This window comes from Dipodomys ordii, unplaced genomic scaffold (assembly GCF_000151885.1).
Source record: "Dipodomys ordii isolate 6190 unplaced genomic scaffold, Dord_2.0 Scaffold55, whole genome shotgun sequence".
NCBI classification, from domain to species: domain Eukaryota; kingdom Metazoa; phylum Chordata; class Mammalia; order Rodentia; family Heteromyidae; genus Dipodomys; species Dipodomys ordii.
In genome coordinates this window covers 556,096-574,814 of record NW_012267271.1, presented here as the reverse complement: position 1 = coordinate 574,814, position 18,719 = coordinate 556,096, and the positions used below count along the sequence as shown (strand labels likewise).

At 38.2% G+C, this 18,719-nt stretch overlaps 1 protein-coding gene across 1 annotated transcript in view; it reads left to right on the top strand.

Moving 5' to 3' along the window:
* The window catches only part of Strbp (spermatid perinuclear RNA binding protein), a 109,728-nt gene that overhangs the window by 50,299 nt on the left and 40,710 nt on the right, over positions 1-18,719 (top strand). The window contains exons 3-5 of the mRNA XM_013021254.1: positions 1,361-1,581; positions 7,945-8,110; positions 10,302-10,446. Coding sequence (XP_012876708.1) covers positions 1,361-1,581; positions 7,945-8,110; positions 10,302-10,446 — 532 coding nt within the window. The remainder of the gene's footprint in view (positions 1-1,360; positions 1,582-7,944; positions 8,111-10,301; positions 10,447-18,719) is intronic.

The following is an 18,719-nucleotide window of genomic DNA, read 5'->3' as shown; positions in this document are numbered from 1 at the left end:
TTTTTTGTCGGTCATGGGGCCTGAACTCTGGGCCTGGGCACTGTCCCTCAGCTCTTCAGCTCAAGGCTAGCACTCCACTTTGAGCCATAGCACCACTTCCGGCTTTTTCTGCTTATGTGGTGCTGAGGAATCGAACCCAGGGCCTCATGCAAGCACTCTACCACTGAGCCACTTTCCCAGCCCCTGCTTCTGGCATTTTGAAGGTCAATTGAAGATGAGAGTCTTGTGGACTTTTCCTGCCCTGGCTGGCTTTGAACTGAGATCCTCAGATGCCAGCCTCCTGAGTAGCTGGGATTATAAGCATGAACCACCAACATCTGGCTTTTTTCTTTTTTTAATTGTAATGGTTCTAGTCTACCATTTCTTTGTTGATTTTATTTTAGGTAAGCTTTGAAATGGTTTTAATTTGGCTTGGAATATTGATGGGTGATAAAATACTTTTCCAGCATGTGTGAGACTCTTGAGTTTCATCCCAGCCCCTTAACAAAAAAAAGTTTAGGTTTAATTAAATTAAAGATTTTGATTGAGAATATAGTATATATGTAACCTTAAAAAATTAGTTTACATGGAAGTGGCGCTGTGGCTCCAGTGGTAGAGCCCTAGCCTTGAGCTCTGATGATCTGAGGGACAGCACCAGGCCCAGAGTTCAGGCCCCATGACCGGCAAAAAAAAAAAAAAAATTAGTTTACTGCCGGGTGCCGGGGGCTCCTGCCTGTAATCCTAGCTTCTCAGAAGACTGAGATCTGAGGATCATGGTTCTGGTAAGGAAAGGCTGTGAGACTCTTCTCTCCAATAGCCCCATGACTGACAAAAAATAAAAACTAAAAAAATAATGGGTTTGCATTGCTGTTTATATTTCCCCCCTTCTGGAATTTGGAATGTCTTGCTAATTTATTTTAAAAATTAAAACCATGCGCCAAAGGTTGAATGTCAAATATTAAATAGTATTTCAATACTCTATATGTAACTTTGTATTTTATATTACTATTATATTACCTCGTCTCAATTATTTGAGTCTTTAGCAATTTGGAAGGGAACGTGACCATTACATATTTCTTCAAATTCTCTTGAGGCTGAAAGTATATTTCTTACAGATGTTATGTGATATGGGTGACTTTCTTTTGTAGGAATGGTCAGGAGGCAAAGGTTCAACTGAAAGATAATGTATGGACAATGCAAAGAGTGACCTAGGTGATTCCTTCTAATTTTCTGTTGTGTGGAGATCAACAAAATAGAGTTTGCTCTTTCATGAGTAATTTTTTCTCATCTGAACATTAACTGTTTCATAATGATTGACAGTTCTTCCTTTTCAGGTAACATTACTTTTGTTGAGTAATTGTTTTCTTTTTCCTTCTGACAGAGATCTATTCGATCTTTTGCCAATGATGATCGCCATGTCATGGTGAAACATTCAACAATTTATCCATCTCCAGAGGAACTTGAAGCTGTTCAGAATATGGTGTCTACTGTTGAATGTGCGCTTAAACATGTCTCAGATTGGCTGGATGAAACAAATAAAGGCACAAAAACAGAGGGCGAGACAGAAGTGAAGAAAGATGAGGCTGTAGAAAACTATTCCAAGTGAGTGTGGATTGGCCTTTGTGATGCTTTGCTGCGGTAGACAGAAAAGCTCAAGGCTGTACCCCTTCCCCACTCAAACAGGTCTAACAGTTTCAACCCCAGCTCATGCCCCTTCCTCCAAGCTGCCCGCTGTCCAACTACTTCTTGACATCTCTTGACCACTCTTGACAGGCCACTCTCTCCAGTGGGCTGGACTGTGGCCCTGCTGTTACTACAATGTGAAAGAAAGCAAGAAGGAGTAATGATTAGAGCAGAAGATTATGTTTCCTTTTCAGAGAGTAGCAAGTCCCTTAAAACCCTTTACATTTGAAGGTTATGAGATGCCATCTTTTTGCTATGTTGGTTCACTGTTTTAAATTCTGAAATAGGGAAAATTTCTAAAATACTGTTTGTATTAGACATATAAAAATCTAGTGTTAGAAGAAGGTTATAGCATTGTGTCTTACATGTCATATATGTTCATTTTGTATTTGTGGAATGAAAGCAGTTCTAATGGGAACCAGCCCCTGCAAGGGTCACAGTGCAGTGTTGTAAATATTGTAGCAATAGTGGCAATGGTGACAGCAGTCCCATCGTGAGATGATGGTATACTAAGCTTAAAGTTACTGCTTTGAGCCTGGCACTGGTGGCTCACGCCTGTAATCCTAGCTACTCAGGAGGCTGAGATCTGAGGATCATGGTTCAGTTCAAAGCCAGCCCTACCAGGAAAGTCCGTGAGACTCCTTTTTTTGGGGGGGGGTCTAGTCGTGGGGCCTGAACTCTGGGCCTGCGCTGTCCCTCAGCTCTTCAGCTCAAGGCTAGCACTCTATCACTTGAGCCACAGCGCCATTTCCGGCTTTTTTCTTTTTTGCTTATGTGGTGCTTAGCAATCGAACCCAGGGCCTCATGCATTCAAGGCAAGCGCTCTACCACTGAGCCACCTTCCCAGACCCTGTGAGATTCTTATCTCCAGTTAATCACCAGAAAATTAGAATTGGCACTGTGGCTCAAGTGGTAGAGTACTTGCCCTGGGCTGAAGAGCTCAGGGACAGTGCCCAGCCCAGAGTTCAAGCCCCATGACGGACACCCCCCCATCCCTCACCCCCGAAAAAAAAAGTTACTGCTTTGAGCAGTGTCACTATAATTGGATTAATATATAACTTATTTGGAAAGATAAAGTTTATTTGATTATACTGTATTAATAGGTTTAGAAACATGCTTTCTATAAAACTTTTCTAAATGGAAGATGGATTTCAGAATTTTTCCAGCTTTCAATTCTATGTTAAGATAATAAGTAGATAAAGATTCATGGGAAGTCATTGGTAAATCTTACTCAAAGCGGGTATGTTATTTACTTTTTAGTTGAAAGATGATAAATGTTAGTTTATTGTTGAAGAGCATAATTGCTTTACTTTGTTCACTGTTTATAAGTAGTTGTACATCATATAGTTAGTGGGCGCAGTGTATCTATCATCAGTTTGTAGAGTCTTGGGATTTGATTTTTCTTATATGTGATAGTTGAAAAATGAGATTGTCTAATTTGACTTCATGTTAATTAGTACCATTATTAAGTGATTGTATTTGTAATACTCTTTGATACCTGGCTCTGTATATGTTCTTGTACCACTTCTCCAGATTCAGATTTTACTTTCATCTGTGTTTGTTGTTTTTTCCAATTTTAAAAAAAATTGTAGTCCATGTATGCATATATATACACAGTCATACATGTGTAAATTTGTTCTTTTTATTTTTGGCTGTATGGGAGCTTGAACTCAGGCCCTCTAGCTCTTAGCCTTTTTGCCAGATGCTGGCTTTCTACCACTTGAACCACACCTCCATTTTTTGGCTTTTTGCTGGCTTTAAACCTCCATCCTCAAATCTTAGCCTCCTGAGTAGCCAGGATTTCTGTTGTGTACCTCTGGAGCCTGGCTAAATTTGGCATTTTTATAATTTCAAAGCATAGTTTCTCCTTCATTATTTCATTAGTTTGGGTTTAAAAAAAATATACCTTCTAGCTAGGTATCAGTGGCTCATGCCTATAATCCTAGCTACTCACGAAGCTGAGATTTGAGGATCCTGGTTCAAAGTCAACCTTGGGGAAGAAAGTCCATGAGAGTCTTATCTCTGAAATGGCCAGAAATGTGTCTGTGGCTCAAAGTGGTAGAGTACTTGCCATTAGCACAAAAACTCAGGAACAGTGCCCAGTCCCTGAATTCAAACCCAGGACAGGCACCAAAAATAAAACAAAATACACCTTCTAATATTTTTTTCTTAAAATTGGCATACTTTGATAAAATGCTTCTAGAGATAGGCTTTTGCTTACCTGGATGAAGAGATTGTGCTTCAGTTTCTGGTGGGTAAATTCTGAAAGCTTAGAACAGGCTGAGTTGATATATAGATCTAGAAATTAGAAAATGCTTTACCAGGGAAGTAGCATTTGAAATAGGTGCAGAAGATGAGGTCAGGTTTTGGGAAGTAGTGAAAGAAGAACTAAAATCTCAACAAAGCTCAAAGCTTAGGTATGAGAAAAGTCTAGGGACTGTTTAAGAAATAAAAGCTATTTATTGAACTATTGTACTATGCTGAGCTCTGGCAGTTTATTAAATAAATTACATTGTATTCTCAGTATCACTGTATGAGAAAAGAATAATAATAATGTTATTATTTTTTTGGGTCAGTTGTGGGGCTTGAACTCTGGGCCTGGTCGCTGTCCTGCAGCTCTTCAGCTCAAGGCTAGCGCTCTGCCACTTGAGCTACAGCACCACTTCTGATTTTCTGGTTGTTAATTGGAGTTGAGGGTCTCACAGACTTTACTGCTCTGGCTGGCTTTGAACCATGATCCTTAGCCTCCTGAGTAGCTAGGATTACAGGCGTGAGCTACTGGTACTTGGCACAAATTATTTTGTTTTATAAATGAAGATGTAAGCTCAAAAGAGTCAAGTATATGTACTTTGTTCATTGTCAGCAAAGTGACAGAGCCAGGATTCAGAGGGAATCATGCTGCCCTCTAAATTGCCTTCCAATATTGAGTGTCCATGTGTTGAGTGGAATGTCAAGGAAAGTAATAGGTGGAGTGTCATCCAAGTCATACCTTTGGGAGCTTATTCCAGTAAGGTCTTTGAGGAGGGAATTATTCAGGTAATCTGCTTGAGAAGTAATAAGAACTTAGACTAGTGTGAAGGCAAGGCTTGACAGTTATTTTGGAGGAGGAATGTATAAACCATTATTAGATTAATGAGAGAATGAGATGACAGGAGTACATAAGTAACAATCACAGCTGACTATCTACCTACACTTGGGTCACTTGTTTTCCAACATTTACTTTTGGCTCAGGTGCACACCTGTAATTCCATCTACTCTGGGAAGTGAGTTAGGAGAGCATGGTTTAAGGTCAGCCCCTGAAAAAAGTTAGCAAGACCTTGTCTCAAAAATAGCTGTATGTGGCAGTGTACACTTTTGGTTTCAGCTGCTTTGAAGGCAGAAGTAGGAAGATTGAGGTCTGAAGCCGGACTTGGCAGAGACACTACCTGAAAAATAAAGTAAAAAAAAGCAAAAGGACTTGGGGGAGCAGGGGAGCACTTGTCTAACAAGCTTAAGGCCCTGAGTTCAAGCTACAGAATTAGAAGACAAAACAAAACCAACACAAAAGACCACATATTTCCTTCTATACTTGTTCCACCTTTATAGTTTTTCATTGATTTAATATATATTGTATCTATAAGGTATATAGGGAGTGAATCAGTAGCTGAGTTATTTATAACTTCCTGTCTAATTTCCACTGCCACAATTATTTATTTATTTATTTTTGTCTGTTATGGGGCCTGAACTCTGGGCCTGGACACTGTCCCTCAGCTCTTCAGCTGACGGCTAACACTCTGTCACTTGAGCCACAGTGCCACTTCTGGCTTTTTCTGCTTATGTGGTGCTGAGGAATCGAACCCAGAGGCCTCATGCATGCAAGGCAAGCACTCTACCACTGAGCCACCTTTCTAGCCCCCACTGCCACAATTTTTTTCCCTTCTTCATTTCATTCTCAACTCCACTATCTTGCCCTACTGCTCATCTTTGCTTCTATCTGGAATGATCTTTCTTCCATCTATCTAACTCAAGACTATCTAAGTCAAACTCTCAGATTGCTTTGCTTGACCTCTTTAATTAATTAACTAATAATTAATTTTTTGTTGGTCATGGGGCTTGAACTCTGGGCCTGAGGGCTGTCCCTCAGCTCTTCAGCTCAAGGCTAGCGCTCTACCACTTGAGCCACAGAGCCATTCCCGGTTTTCTGGTGGTTAATTGGAGATAAGTGTTTCATGGCCTTTCCTGCCTGGGCTGGCTATGAACTTCAATCCTCAGATTTCAGCCTCCTGAGTAGCTAGGGTTATAGGTGTGATCCATAGGCACCTGGCTTTGACCTCTTTAATTTTAACCTCTCCCTTTTTGAACTTGAGAAGCAACCATGTAATATGAAGGTGTGATCAAGCCATCCTTGGTTTGAATCTGGGCTTTGCCACTTTACCCTCTGTGAATTGGAATGCAGTTATTTTCTTTTCTTTTTCTTTTTTTTGGTCCAGTCATGGGGCCTGAACTCTGGGCCTGGGTGCTGTCCCTCAGCTCTTCAGCTCAAGGCTAGCGCTCTACCACTTGAGCCACAGTGCCACTTCCGGCTTTTTTTCTCTTTGCTTATGTGGTGCTGAGGAATCGAACCCAGGGCCTCAGGTATGCAAGGCAAGCACTCTACCACTGAGCCACCTTCCCAGTCCCGCGGAATGCAGTTATTTTCTTAAGGTTTGTATTCTTTATCTTCCAGATGCAGTTCCTTCCCATATGTTGCTTTCTTTTCCCCTTTTAAGCATGGTACCTAATTTGTTAATGCTTTTGTTACTTAGCCATAGTGTACAACTTGGGAGCAGCAGAGACTGTATATTTTTTTTATATTTTCCATATTCAAACTTGGTTTCTTGTTGAATGACTCTAATAAGCTTAATGAATATTATTTTTTTTGATTAAAGAAAATGAACCAATATGGAGTTTTTCATACTAAAGCCCAAGATAGATAAAAAAAATTTTCTAAAGTAATATTCATGATTTGATATTCTTTGTTTGCTCTTAGCTACTCTTAGATTTGGCATATAGTTGCTGACAGATTTCCGTGTTCTTTCTTTCCTCAGCTCTGTACTTACCACATTTCTCAGTTTTTTTCATAAGTTTTTGTGGATTTCTACAATGATACAGCTAAGGGGAGGAGTTTAGCTCATAAAACCAGTGCCCATTTTACTATTGTAGATACCAGCAGACACATCCTGAATTTAGATGGTTTGCATTTCTACCCTGATACTTTTTTTCGGTATACCGTGGTATTGATGTTTCTCAAACATTCTTTAATTACTACTAAAAAAATTAAGAGGTTTAAACAGTTTTCTTAGTGTACCAATACTGGGACTTGAATTTATGGCTAGGGTACTGGCCCTGAGCTTTTTAGCTCTAGGCGGGCACTCTACCACTTGAGCCACAGCTCCACTTCTGGCTTTTCGGTGGCTAATTGGAGATAAGAGGCTCATAGACTTTCCTGCCTGGGCTGGCTTCAAATCATAAAATTAGATATCGCTTCCTGAGTAGCTAGGATTATGGGCATAAGGCACGAAGGTCTGCCAAAAAAACCCAAAAAACAATTTGGAAAAATTTAAGGGAATATAGTATATTTTAGATTTCTTAAGCAGGGGCTGGGAAGGTGCCTCAGTGGTAGAGCGCTCGCCTTGTATGCCAGAGGCCCTGGGTTCGATTCCTCAGCACCACATAAGAAAAAAGCCAGAAGTGATGCTGTGGCTCAAGTGGTAGAGCGCTAGCCTTGAGCTGAAGAGCTGAGGGATAGCTATTGAATCCTTTGGGAAGGTAGATGCTATATTTGTCCTAACTCTGGGATCTGAAATGAGTGTGTGTTTGTGTGTGTGTGTGTGTGTACATATGTGTGTATATGTGTGTGTGCGTGTGTTTATATGTGTGTATATGTGTGTGTGTGTGTGTGTGTGTGTGTGTGTTTATATATGTTTGTTTGTGCTGGTCATTGGGCCTGAATTCTATGGGGTGCTGTCCCTTAGCTGTGTTTAAGTACTTAAGTACAGTTCTACTGATGGCTTAATTGGTGATTAAATGGAGATAAGATTCTCTAGCCTGGGGCTGGCTTTGAACTGAAATCTGTAGATCTCAGCCTCCGGAGTAGCTAGGATTACAGGCTTAAGCCACCAACCTCTGACTGGTGTGTAGAGTTTTGAATGTCAATTGACATAATCCCATATGAGTTTGTATGGACTTCCAGGAAGCCAAGAGATGACTGAGTTATATTTTGGGAAATGGTTGTAAAAGTGCATAACAGAGCTTTATGTTTAGGGATCAGCGAGGTCGGACGTTGTGTGGGGTAATGAGGATTGGACTGGTTGCAAAAGGCTTACTGATTAAGGATGATATGGACTTGGAGCTGGTTTTAATGTGCAAGGACAAACCCACAGAGACCCTGCTAACTACAGTGAGAGATAATCTTCCTGTACAGATTCAGGTGAGTATGGTTTAATTGCATCTTAACAGGAGAATTTAAAAACAAAAAAATCAGGCATTGGCCTTGATGAATTTATTAGGAAGAATTGGTCATGTGAGTAAGCACTGACAGAAAGAATGCTACTAGTGTGGGCCAATAGCTGATTAGTATTCGAAATATACTTACCAGATTACAATGGCTATTAAGGCACAATCTTAAACATTTGAATTATACCTTACTGAAAGTCTTTTTCTTTGTTTCTTTCTTGCTTGCTTTCTCTCTCTTTCTTTCTCTCTCTTCCTTTCTCCCCCTTCCTTTCTCCCCTCCCCTCTTTTCTTCCCTCCCTTGCCTCCCCTCCCCTCCCCTCCACTTCCCTCCTCTCTCCTCCCCTTTATTCCCCTCCCCACCCCTCCTCTCCCTTCCCCTCCCTTCTCCTCTGTAGTTCTCTGGTTTAAAGTCAGGACCGCTCAATTGACAGGCAGGTCACTTGGACCCCACCCTTAAGACCAGAATCCGTTTTTTCCAAACTAGAGGTCTCTGCATTATCCATTATCCGGTTCTTGGAAGAGTTGGTCCAGGTGCAAGAAAGAATTTAAATGTCAATGAGAGCCTACATTACTAGACTTTTAGACTTTACTTTTCAAATTGAAGAGTCAGTTTGTTTGTTCGGTTCATAGAAAGTCTTTCTCTTTGCTTTAAATGTTTTTGGCTTTGCACTTAGAAAAGTTTAGTATTGATATGCTCTCTGGAGAATTCTACTGAAGGCTAAAAGCTCCTCAGGGCTAAAGGAAGGGTCTGGGGCTCAGGTCATCCCTGCCCTGCCAGCTAGCTTCAGGGGCAGTGTTCAACAGTGAATGGGAACTGGTAATCATCTTTCAGTTTTAGATGCATTAGATATATTTTATGTGATTGAATTATAGTGGTTCCTGTCACAGAGTTGTTAGCCTTGTGGTCCAAACCTTGAGTTGTTGAATGTTCCTGTTTGTTTTATACATTTTCCTGTACTTACCAAATGGACTTCAAAACTCTCTTCTGATAATATTTGGGACCCTTTTATTATTCTTTCTTAAATCTTAAGTGTTTTTTTTTTTTAGAACTGGGGTTGGAACTTGGCCATGTTCTTGCTAGTAAAGTATGCTTTCCCTAAGTGAAAGAAGATACTTGGCTTGTCATTTTCAATTTCGATGAAGAAATGGTTCCTGATATTTCAGGAAATTATTTTAAGTGTGGCCTTCACATTTTCCTCTCTACTCGAATAGTGTTTGTGTGGAATAACAATCTCTGATATGACTTTTCAAAAAATAAATTAAAGGGCCCGGGAAGATGGCTCAGTGGTAGACTGCTTGCCTAGTTAGCATGCATGAGGCCTGGGTTCCATTCCTCAGCACCACATAAACAAAGTGGTGCTGTGGCTTAAGTGGTAAAGCGCTAGCCTTGAACTGAAGAGCTGAGGGACAGTGCCCAGGCCCAGAGTTCAGACCCCACAACTGTCAACAAACAAACCAAAAAAAACCCCAAGCTTCAGTTTTCTAAGTACTTTAATTGAAGTTTTAGACTAATGTACCTTACAGTGATTCTAAAACTTCTTACTCAAAGGAAAACAAAATGACAAACCCCAAATCATTTAAAATTAGTCCAAAACTCATACTTTGCCTATTACTTTTGATGTATTTTATGGTGATCTGTGTGCATTACTAAAAATTGAGTTTGACTTATTCTCCAATAGATACCTTTTATGGCATTTTGCCGGCAAAGCGAATGTTAAGCAGTTTGCTGCTGCTACTGGTTATGGTTCTTCCATTCATCTGGCTGATTGGTCTAAATGATGTGTTGTAAGGGAAGTGTAGAAAAGAAGTTACTTGTTTATACTCATCCTTTTTTGACTTTTGTCAAAAAAGCTATCATAGAGAGTATTCTGAGCTATTTGTTATTCTACCATAGTTGTCTATAATACTTTGAAGAGCATCATTGCATAATGGTGTTATTGACATTTTTCTTAAATATTGGAAAGATTGGTTTTAAATATTGTTTCATCATTGTATGGGTGTTTGACATTGTAATTATTTTATTTAGAGGTAGAGAAAAGATTTGCTTATAAGTTGGGATTACAGAAATGTTATTTCCCCTTTCCCCCAAGGTACAGAACTAGTTAAGGACTTTAGGGATTTTAATCTAATTAATTGTATGTTTTTGAAATCTTGTTGACTTTCAGAAACTGACAGAAGAAAAATACCAAGTGGAACAATGTGTAAATGAGGCATCTATTATAATTCGGAACACAAAAGAACCAACATTAACTCTGAAGGTGATACTTACTTCCCCTCTAATTAGGGACGAATTGGAGAAGAAGGATGGAGGTACACGTGTGTATATATATATATATGCATATATATACATATATATGTATTGTTTTGTTTTGTTCATAAGAATTCTCTTCAGTGCTATGTTAATATGCTTCATAGCTTTAGAAAATCATAGTTTCATTTGTTTTATGGCATTTATACTATTTTAAACAGTGTTTTTCTACATAATTAGTATTTCTCAAAAATGTGCAATATCAAAATATAAAATGTTTATTAAAAAACTTGATCTTAACCATGTGGATCTAACCATTTTTCTATTTTACTGTATTTAACATTACATTAAGTAATTAGCCAATATTAGCCAACTTAGTCTATGTATTTTGTCTTGGTCTCATTTTAGGATTAGATGTGGTCCAAAATAGAATTGTTTTCAAAGACACTCATTTCAAAATTACTTACATATTGCTATTGACTTCTAATAGCTATATTACTTGTGTAAATTTTCTGACTTACTTAATTACCCATGCTTAAATGTGTTACAATAGTGTAAAGGGTATGAACTGGGGATTCTTAAAGCCTCTTAAAGAGTCTTATAAGTATGCTATATGTTAGAATTATGAATTACATTTTCTTCTGAAGTTAAAAAGAACTTAGCATTTATATGACATTGTTATCCTCATAAAAGTAGAGTATGAAATCTTATTATTGGCAGTTTTGAGAAGTAATGATGGAATTGTGGTGAGCTTCTTTTCCTAATGCTTTTGGTAGCTTGTTTTCAGTCCTGTACCAAGAAATTTGCCTTGTGATAATTTTTCCTGTGTAAAACCTTTGAACAACTGGTACGCTGTCATGACGGTTTTGAGGCACTCTGTGAGCAATTGTGAAAAGAAATAGTGATTAGCTTCATAGTTTAATTCAAGTTGGTGATAAGGGTCTAAAAAGATACATTTATTATATAAAGTTCTATTTTTGATTGTCATGATTTATAGAATCTTTGAACTAAAAATGATAGACCCTTAAAAACATTTATATTTTTGATGCTACTAGAGCTTGAACTCAGGGCCTTCTACTTTTTCTGCTCATGTCTGGTGTTCTACCACTTGAGCCATACCTCTGATTCAATAGTTTAGTCTTTTTTGGGAGAATGATGGTATCTGCTGGTACTCAAGCTTGAACTCCGGTCTTCCTCTTGCTCAGCTTTTTCCACTCAGGACTGGTGCTCTACCAATTGAATCACCTCTCTAATCTTCATAGATTATTTTTAGAGAACATTGTTTAGGGTTGACTAAAGTTATGGATTTTATATACAGTGGATATTATAAGCAAGATATATTTCTGAGTCATACTTTAAGCAAAGTATATCTAATCTATAGTGGTTTTATGCTTGTACCGTTTTCTCCTAAATATAGTATCTATAGCACCTCTGAAGAGGTTCAGTACTAAATGCCAGTCCTAGGGCTTGAACGAAGGGCCTGGGCTAGCACTTGAACCACAGTTCTACCAAGAATCTTGCCATTTGATAACTGGCTTTTTGCTGGTTAATTGGAAATGAGAATCTCATGGATTTTCCTGCCTGGGCTGGCTTTGAGCTGTGGTCCTCAGATCTCAGCTTCCTGATTAGCTAGGATTGTAGGCATGAGCTACCAGGTGGTACCTGGTGTAAATGAAATAACTTTTTTTTTAATAGCAGTTCTGATTTCTGATATGTCAATGTTAATCTTGGTAAGCTGTATTCTTCTTGACCTATAATTTCTAAGTAGAATTATAATTAGAGGTCTTAATAGAAATCATTTGAGTATAGGAAGTTGGGAAAAAAACCAGGTTGTCAAAGACAAAGTTAATTATGTTTGCTTATGCCTACTGATATCCTTTCCAACCTCTTTGGATATAAGATGTCAGATCCCCTACCTGGGATTTTGTTGTAGTTTTCAGTGATGCCTTTAAGCTTATATAGCTTGTTGTCCTTCTAATCTTTTTTTTTTTTTTTGGCCAGTCCTGGGGAACTAAGGGCCTCGGCATTATCCCTGAGGTTTTGCTTAAGGCTAGCACTCTACCAATTGAGCCATAGCGCCATTTCTAGCTTTTTCTGTTTATGTGGTACTGAGGAATGGAACCCAGAGCTTCATGCATGCTAGGCAAGCACTCTGCCACTAAGCCACATTCTCAGCCCTGTCCTTAAAATCTTTTTTTTTTGGGCGGTCGTGGGGCTTGAACTCTGGGCTTGGGCGCTAACCTTCAGCTCAAGGCGAGCGCTCTACTGCTTGAGCCACAGTACCACTTCCCTGTCCTTGTAATCTTAATTTTTGTTTTAGACAAGCTGAAAACAGATTTTTGGTGCTGAAATAGTATTTACTTACTATTACTACAAAGGGATCTGTAATAAAGTAGAAGAGTTTAAGGCATTAGGTAGTAAGGATCCCAAGACTTCTATGAGCTGACTAGTGTGTGAAATTAGGAAAGGCAAAGGAATCAGTTTGGATCTAATATTTTATACTTACTTCCTCTCCTTTTGCGTGGCAACAAGATTTGCTTTGCTATAGTCCTTCCCAGCCCTGTCTACTCTTCATACAATTTACTCATTTTGTCTAATCTGGGTTTTGTCAAACACAGTTGTGTGTGTGTGTGTGTGTGTGTGTGTGTGTGCGCACGCGCGCGCGCATGTGTACATGCGTGCACAAACACATGCCAGTATGCCAGTCCTGGGGCTTGAACTCAGGGACCCTTAGCATGTTTTGCTCACAAGGCTAACATTCTGCCACCTGAGCCAACTGCTTTTGGCTTTTTGGTGGTTCATTGAAGATAAATGTTTCATAGACTTTTCTGCTCATGATCACCAGATTTCAGCCTCTTGAATAGCTAGGATTACAGGAACGTGCCACTGGCACCCAGCCTAAACACAATCTTTATTCTTTGCTAGGTTTTGTGGTTTTTTTGTTTTTTGTTTTTTTGACAATTGAATGAACATTTGAGTTCTGGGCTCTGCAGCTCTGTTTGCTCATTCTAGACACTCTTTTCAGCTGCATGAGATAAAAGTACAGGATGCATTTAGGTTCAGAGAATTTCTGGGATTGAAAGGTAGCTACCATCCCTGTCCTGTTTTTTTCTACACCTTTAAATAAGTTTGTACTCATTTTCTTTCTCAGAATAAACAGACATAAACTTTGTGGCATCCCTTATCCTTGTAGTATCTTGACTTTATTCAATTCACAATACATACCCTGTCACACAATCCTCCTCCCCCAATTATTGTCATATTAACTGGGAAAATCTGAGCGAGAAAAACATAGCTGAGCTAGGTACTGTGATTCAAACCTGTAATCCCAGCTACTTGCGGTTATGGGTTGCTTATTTGGAGGATTTCTGTGAGAGGCTAGTCCCAGGCAATAATCTCTTAAGATCTCTATCTTTCAAAAAAGCTAGGTATAGTAGTGTATGCCACTAACCCCAGTTATGTAGAAACCAAAAGTAGAACAATTATAACCCATGCTTGTATGTGAAACCCTGTGTGAAATAAAATGAGAGTAAAAAGGGTCTGGTTGTAGCTCAAGTAGTATAGTGCTTGCCAAGCAAGCATAGGGAGGGTCTTTTAGTTCAAACTTTGGTACCACTGTTTCCTTCCTGCCTAAAAAAGGAAAAAAATGAAATGGAAAAGCATGGTAGAGAGCAGCTAGAAACCAAAGAATCATCAAGTTTGTCTTGGCATTGTCTGTGCAGAAGTAAATTGGAATCATAGTAACCACTTGTTCCAGATCACATTTTTTACATGTCCATACTACACAATGATTATCTGTGGTATCTGTGGTATCTATGTTACCATCAATGTTCTAATCATTTGCCTGAAAGCCTTCTAGAATTACAATTTTCCCTGTATAGTATGTTTTCTTCTAAAGAAGGCATAGGAGATAAAAGCACAGACCTTGTATGTGGTAGTCTAGTGTACAGTTCTTAACTCCATTAGTTAGTATTGCCTTGTGAGTTTGGGCAAGTTTGTTTATTTTAAAATATGGATAATAAAAACTTTACAAAATTGTTCAAAGGTTGAGAGAATTTATATAATGTGAGTTGTATAACATTGTTTTAAAATAGTTGCTTAGTAAATATTGGTAGTTAGTCACTTACTAAAGATTGAAGTGCAAAATCATTTACTCAGGCTGCCTTAACAATCAGAGTAAATGTGTATTGTAGGTTTAGAGACCTATACCTAAACATAGCTAACTCAAACACTCATTAAAGTATAATATTAGATTCAGCATGCAGTGTCTTCTGTAGTGTTAATAATGATCTGTTTTATTTTTTAATGTATGATCCATTGATGATAGGAAAGTTTTCCTGTCCTTGTCCTTTATCCATAGCACCTAGAATGATAACCTAATTAAATTACCAAAAGAATACTACATCTAAATCTATAGAGTGAATAGATATAGTCAGCATATTGTCTGATTAAGTAGTACTGTCCAGTGTATAAGAAAGAAGCATTAAAATGGGTAGCATCTCATAGGTCAAGTACTATATTATTGAAGATCTAGTTTTGTTAATATATCTTATAACCTGCGTGTGTGTGACAAGAATTTCTCATGTGTGATTTATTAAAAACAACAACAAACATATCCTCACAACAGCCCTATAAGGTAGATATTGCCCTGTTTTATAAGTGAGAAAAAATCTCACGTTTTGCCCAGTTTCTCTGACTCAAAGTCTGGTATGCAGTCCATTTTCCCATTCCTGTCTGGGGTCACTGCATGAACACTTTAGATAATCTAGTCATTCTGATTATCACATAGTCTCAGCTTCTTTTGGTGCTTGTGATTTCAAACCAGAAATGTATTTTCTGTTGGGAATAATAAATAGTATTTTTAAAAAATTAATTAGACTCCACATAGAAAACTAAAGACTCTTTTTGCTTAAGACAAACTTTGAAATTGACAGAAAAGTTGTCTTTCCTCATATTGGTGCCAATGTGTCTCTTCTTGGGAGTTCACTGGCATGTGACCTTTTAGAGTCAAGGTGTAGATTCCAGAAATCACAACTGGGATTCTGATAATATTGCAGACTTTGTTTTCCTACCCTACCCAACTAAGTGTGCGGCTTCCAGAGCATATTAGCATAATTTTTACATAATTTGGCATAACTATTAGCATAAATGATCAGAACCAAGCTCTGTGGTCTCTCGTATTGCTACATCTACCTGTCCACAGCGTTGGATCCTAATGTTTTCCATGATCAGTGGCTTGGGGAATAATGTCTTCTTTCCAGAAAACTTCAAGGAATTGAATGTGAAGGGGCCACTAGGATATTCTTGAGGCTAACTTACAAGTTCTGTTAGCATGAACTTAGTAGCTCAGCATCATATTGTCTGGGAAGCTGTCATGAAATCCCAGCTCATTTGTTTTGCCATTGAAAAATATAATTCCTATTTAACACAGTCAACTTTGGCTTTTTGTTCATCCCATCTCTAGGCTAGTGTTTTTGTTAACAGAGGCAGGTGGTTAGTTTGCATTTAAGGCACTGAGAGAAACTGACCAACATTTCTTGTATGGTGTGATTCTGTTCACTGATCTAACCTCTAATCAAATAAGCAGGTTTAGGCATATTAGACTACAGTGATCTTTTTGTTCAGAATGTTGTATGTACCTTCATGCCCTGATGCCAGGTTACTGAGTAAGAGTGGTTTTTTTGGGGGGTGGGGTGGGGGGAGGGTAAGGATTCTGGGCCTTGAACTCAGACTTGAGTGCTGTTCCTGAGCTTTTGTGCTCAAGGCTAGTATTTTACCATTTGAGCCACAGCTCCACTTCTGGTTTTTTGGTGGTTAATTGAAGATAAGAGTCTCATGGTCTTTCCTGCTGGGGCTGGCTTTGAACCACAATCCTCAGATCTCAGCCTCCTGAGTAGCTAAGATTACAGGTATGAGCCACTGGCGCCCTAAAACCTTTTCTTTGCTTTGGTATTTTTGTCAACATTCTATCCTAAACTCATATTCTTGCCTGTTTAACTGGTCATTGTAGGAAAAAAAATGAAATCACTCACAGTTCTATCGTTTCCTACTAATGATTCTGAAATGTATTTTTTTTATCAGAAAAGGTTAGCTCTGTAAAAAATTTTGAAATACCAAAAAAAGAAGAAACACCTTATATTGAAGTCCAAAAATGTTGAGGTTCTGTTACCAGAAGTGGTAGTGTTTTTCTAGCAACACTTCTCTGATTGTCACGTTAATAAAATTTTTAAAAATCAATCAAAATATATAAAGCTATGTATTAATCATATAATTAACTAGGGAAACTGGACATAACAGTATCATTTGAATTTATATCATTTGATATAAAAACTTTGAAGATGAAATCAGTAGTTTTATCTCCTGCTGCTTCTCATGAGTATTGAAACATTTTGGGTCTTTTGACTTTTTGACTATCAGAGCATGAAGAAACATGGCCATTCTGGTGGTGATGTAAAGGGAATCTGTTGCAAGACTTCTGTTTAGTGCCTGTCCCTTTCATCTCTTTTTGGTATAATCTGTTGTCTCCAAATGTTGACTGTCTGTAGCAAGCTGATGTCTTGATTTTATTTTTTTAAATAACAGTTTGTAGTTCTGAGTTTGAGATAAATAATTCATCAAAATATTTTTCTATTGTTCCCAATTACAAATTACCTGTGTTGCAATCAGAGTAAAATATTCATATGCTCTGACCACTGAATGAAACACTAGAAAATAAAAGAAGACTTTTGGCTTGCCTTGTCTTTTTCTGTCTAAACTTCCTGTACTTCAGTTGCCTCTTCCCTTATCTCCCTCTTCCTGACATTCCTACTTTCTAAGATTGCAGACTGAAACTTGGCTTGCTTTACTGTCAATTTAAAAATTGGAATAACAAAAAATAAGCAAGATTCATGCTTTTCATTTGAGTTATGCTACTTAAAGTCAGTCAACCTTTGACATGTTTAACTTTTAAGAGATTCTAATCATTTATAGTACTTTGTTTTGTTATGAGCTTTACATCGATGCTTGTATTGACAACAATTAACCATTTTGTCATTACAGCATTAAAATGAGTTGTGTGTCTTTGAAGACAAAATTGAGCAAGTGCAGGAGCTAAATTACCTATAATATCTATACCATAAATCCACATTAATAGTTCCATTTTATAAGCAGAAAGGGGCTGGTAATTGAATGAAGTACCATATAGTGATTTTTGTTTGAAGAAGTTAATGGGAAGCAATGCAAGTATCTGTTGTAGAGCTCACTTGGTCAGAAAATAAGTGGATAGCACTTGATCCTTTAGAGTATTGGAGTAAATAAAGAGAATCTACAGTTCTTTCTTAGTAGATTTGTTTTCCTTTGGGCATTATGCCTTCAGGTTTAGTTGTTGTTGTTTTTTTTTCTTTTTTTTTTGTCCTTAATGGAGCTTAAACTCAGGGCCTGGGCACTGTCCTTGAGCTTTTTGGCTCAAAGCTAGCACTCTACAACTGAGCTATAGCACCATTTCTGGTTTTCTGGTGATAACTAAGAAAATAAAAGAAAATCAGTCTTCTTATGTGCCATTTCTTAAAAAATACATCTTTATCACCTAGCCCATACCAAATGTATTACAATAATACTGTGATGAGAATACTGAAAGGAAATGTTGGTGTGCTCTTCTACATTTAGGAGAGGTCTGAAGAGAAAATGATATATCTGACTTAATTAGATTAGACAAAGTGTGTTGCTTCAGAAACCATTTGTGGGGCTGGGAAAGCGGCTCTGTAGTAGAGTGCTTGTCTTGCATGCTTGAGGCCCTGAGTTCGATTCCTCAGCACCACATAAGCAGAAAAAGCTGGAAGTGGTGCTGTGGCTCAAGTGGTAGAGTGCTAGCCTTGAGCTAAAGAGTTGAGGGACAGTGCCAAGGCCCAGAGTTCAGACCTCACGACCTGAAAAAAAAAAATCAGTCCGGCCATGTAAACACAGATTTAATGACATGTGACACTTGTGTATCAGGTATGGTTGTTATATGTTAGAATTTTTTTTATAAACAATACTTTTTTTAAATTTTATTTGTGAAGATACTGTACAGAGGGGTTACAATTACATGGGGCAGGATAATGCGTACATTTCTTACCAAGCATTGCAGCCTCCTCCTTTTGTTTACCCTTCACATCCCTTCCCAGCCTCCCTATGTTAGAATTTTTAATGCTGCCATGAGCCATGTAAACCAGGTTTAAATTGTTAAGGCAGTCAAACATTCTTTTAGTTACTGGGTTTTTGTTTTTTTCTCTTCTCTTCTCTTCTCTTCTCTTCTCTTCTCTTCTCTTCTCTTCTCTTCTCTTCTCTTCTCTTCTCTTCTCTTCTCTTCTCTTCTCTT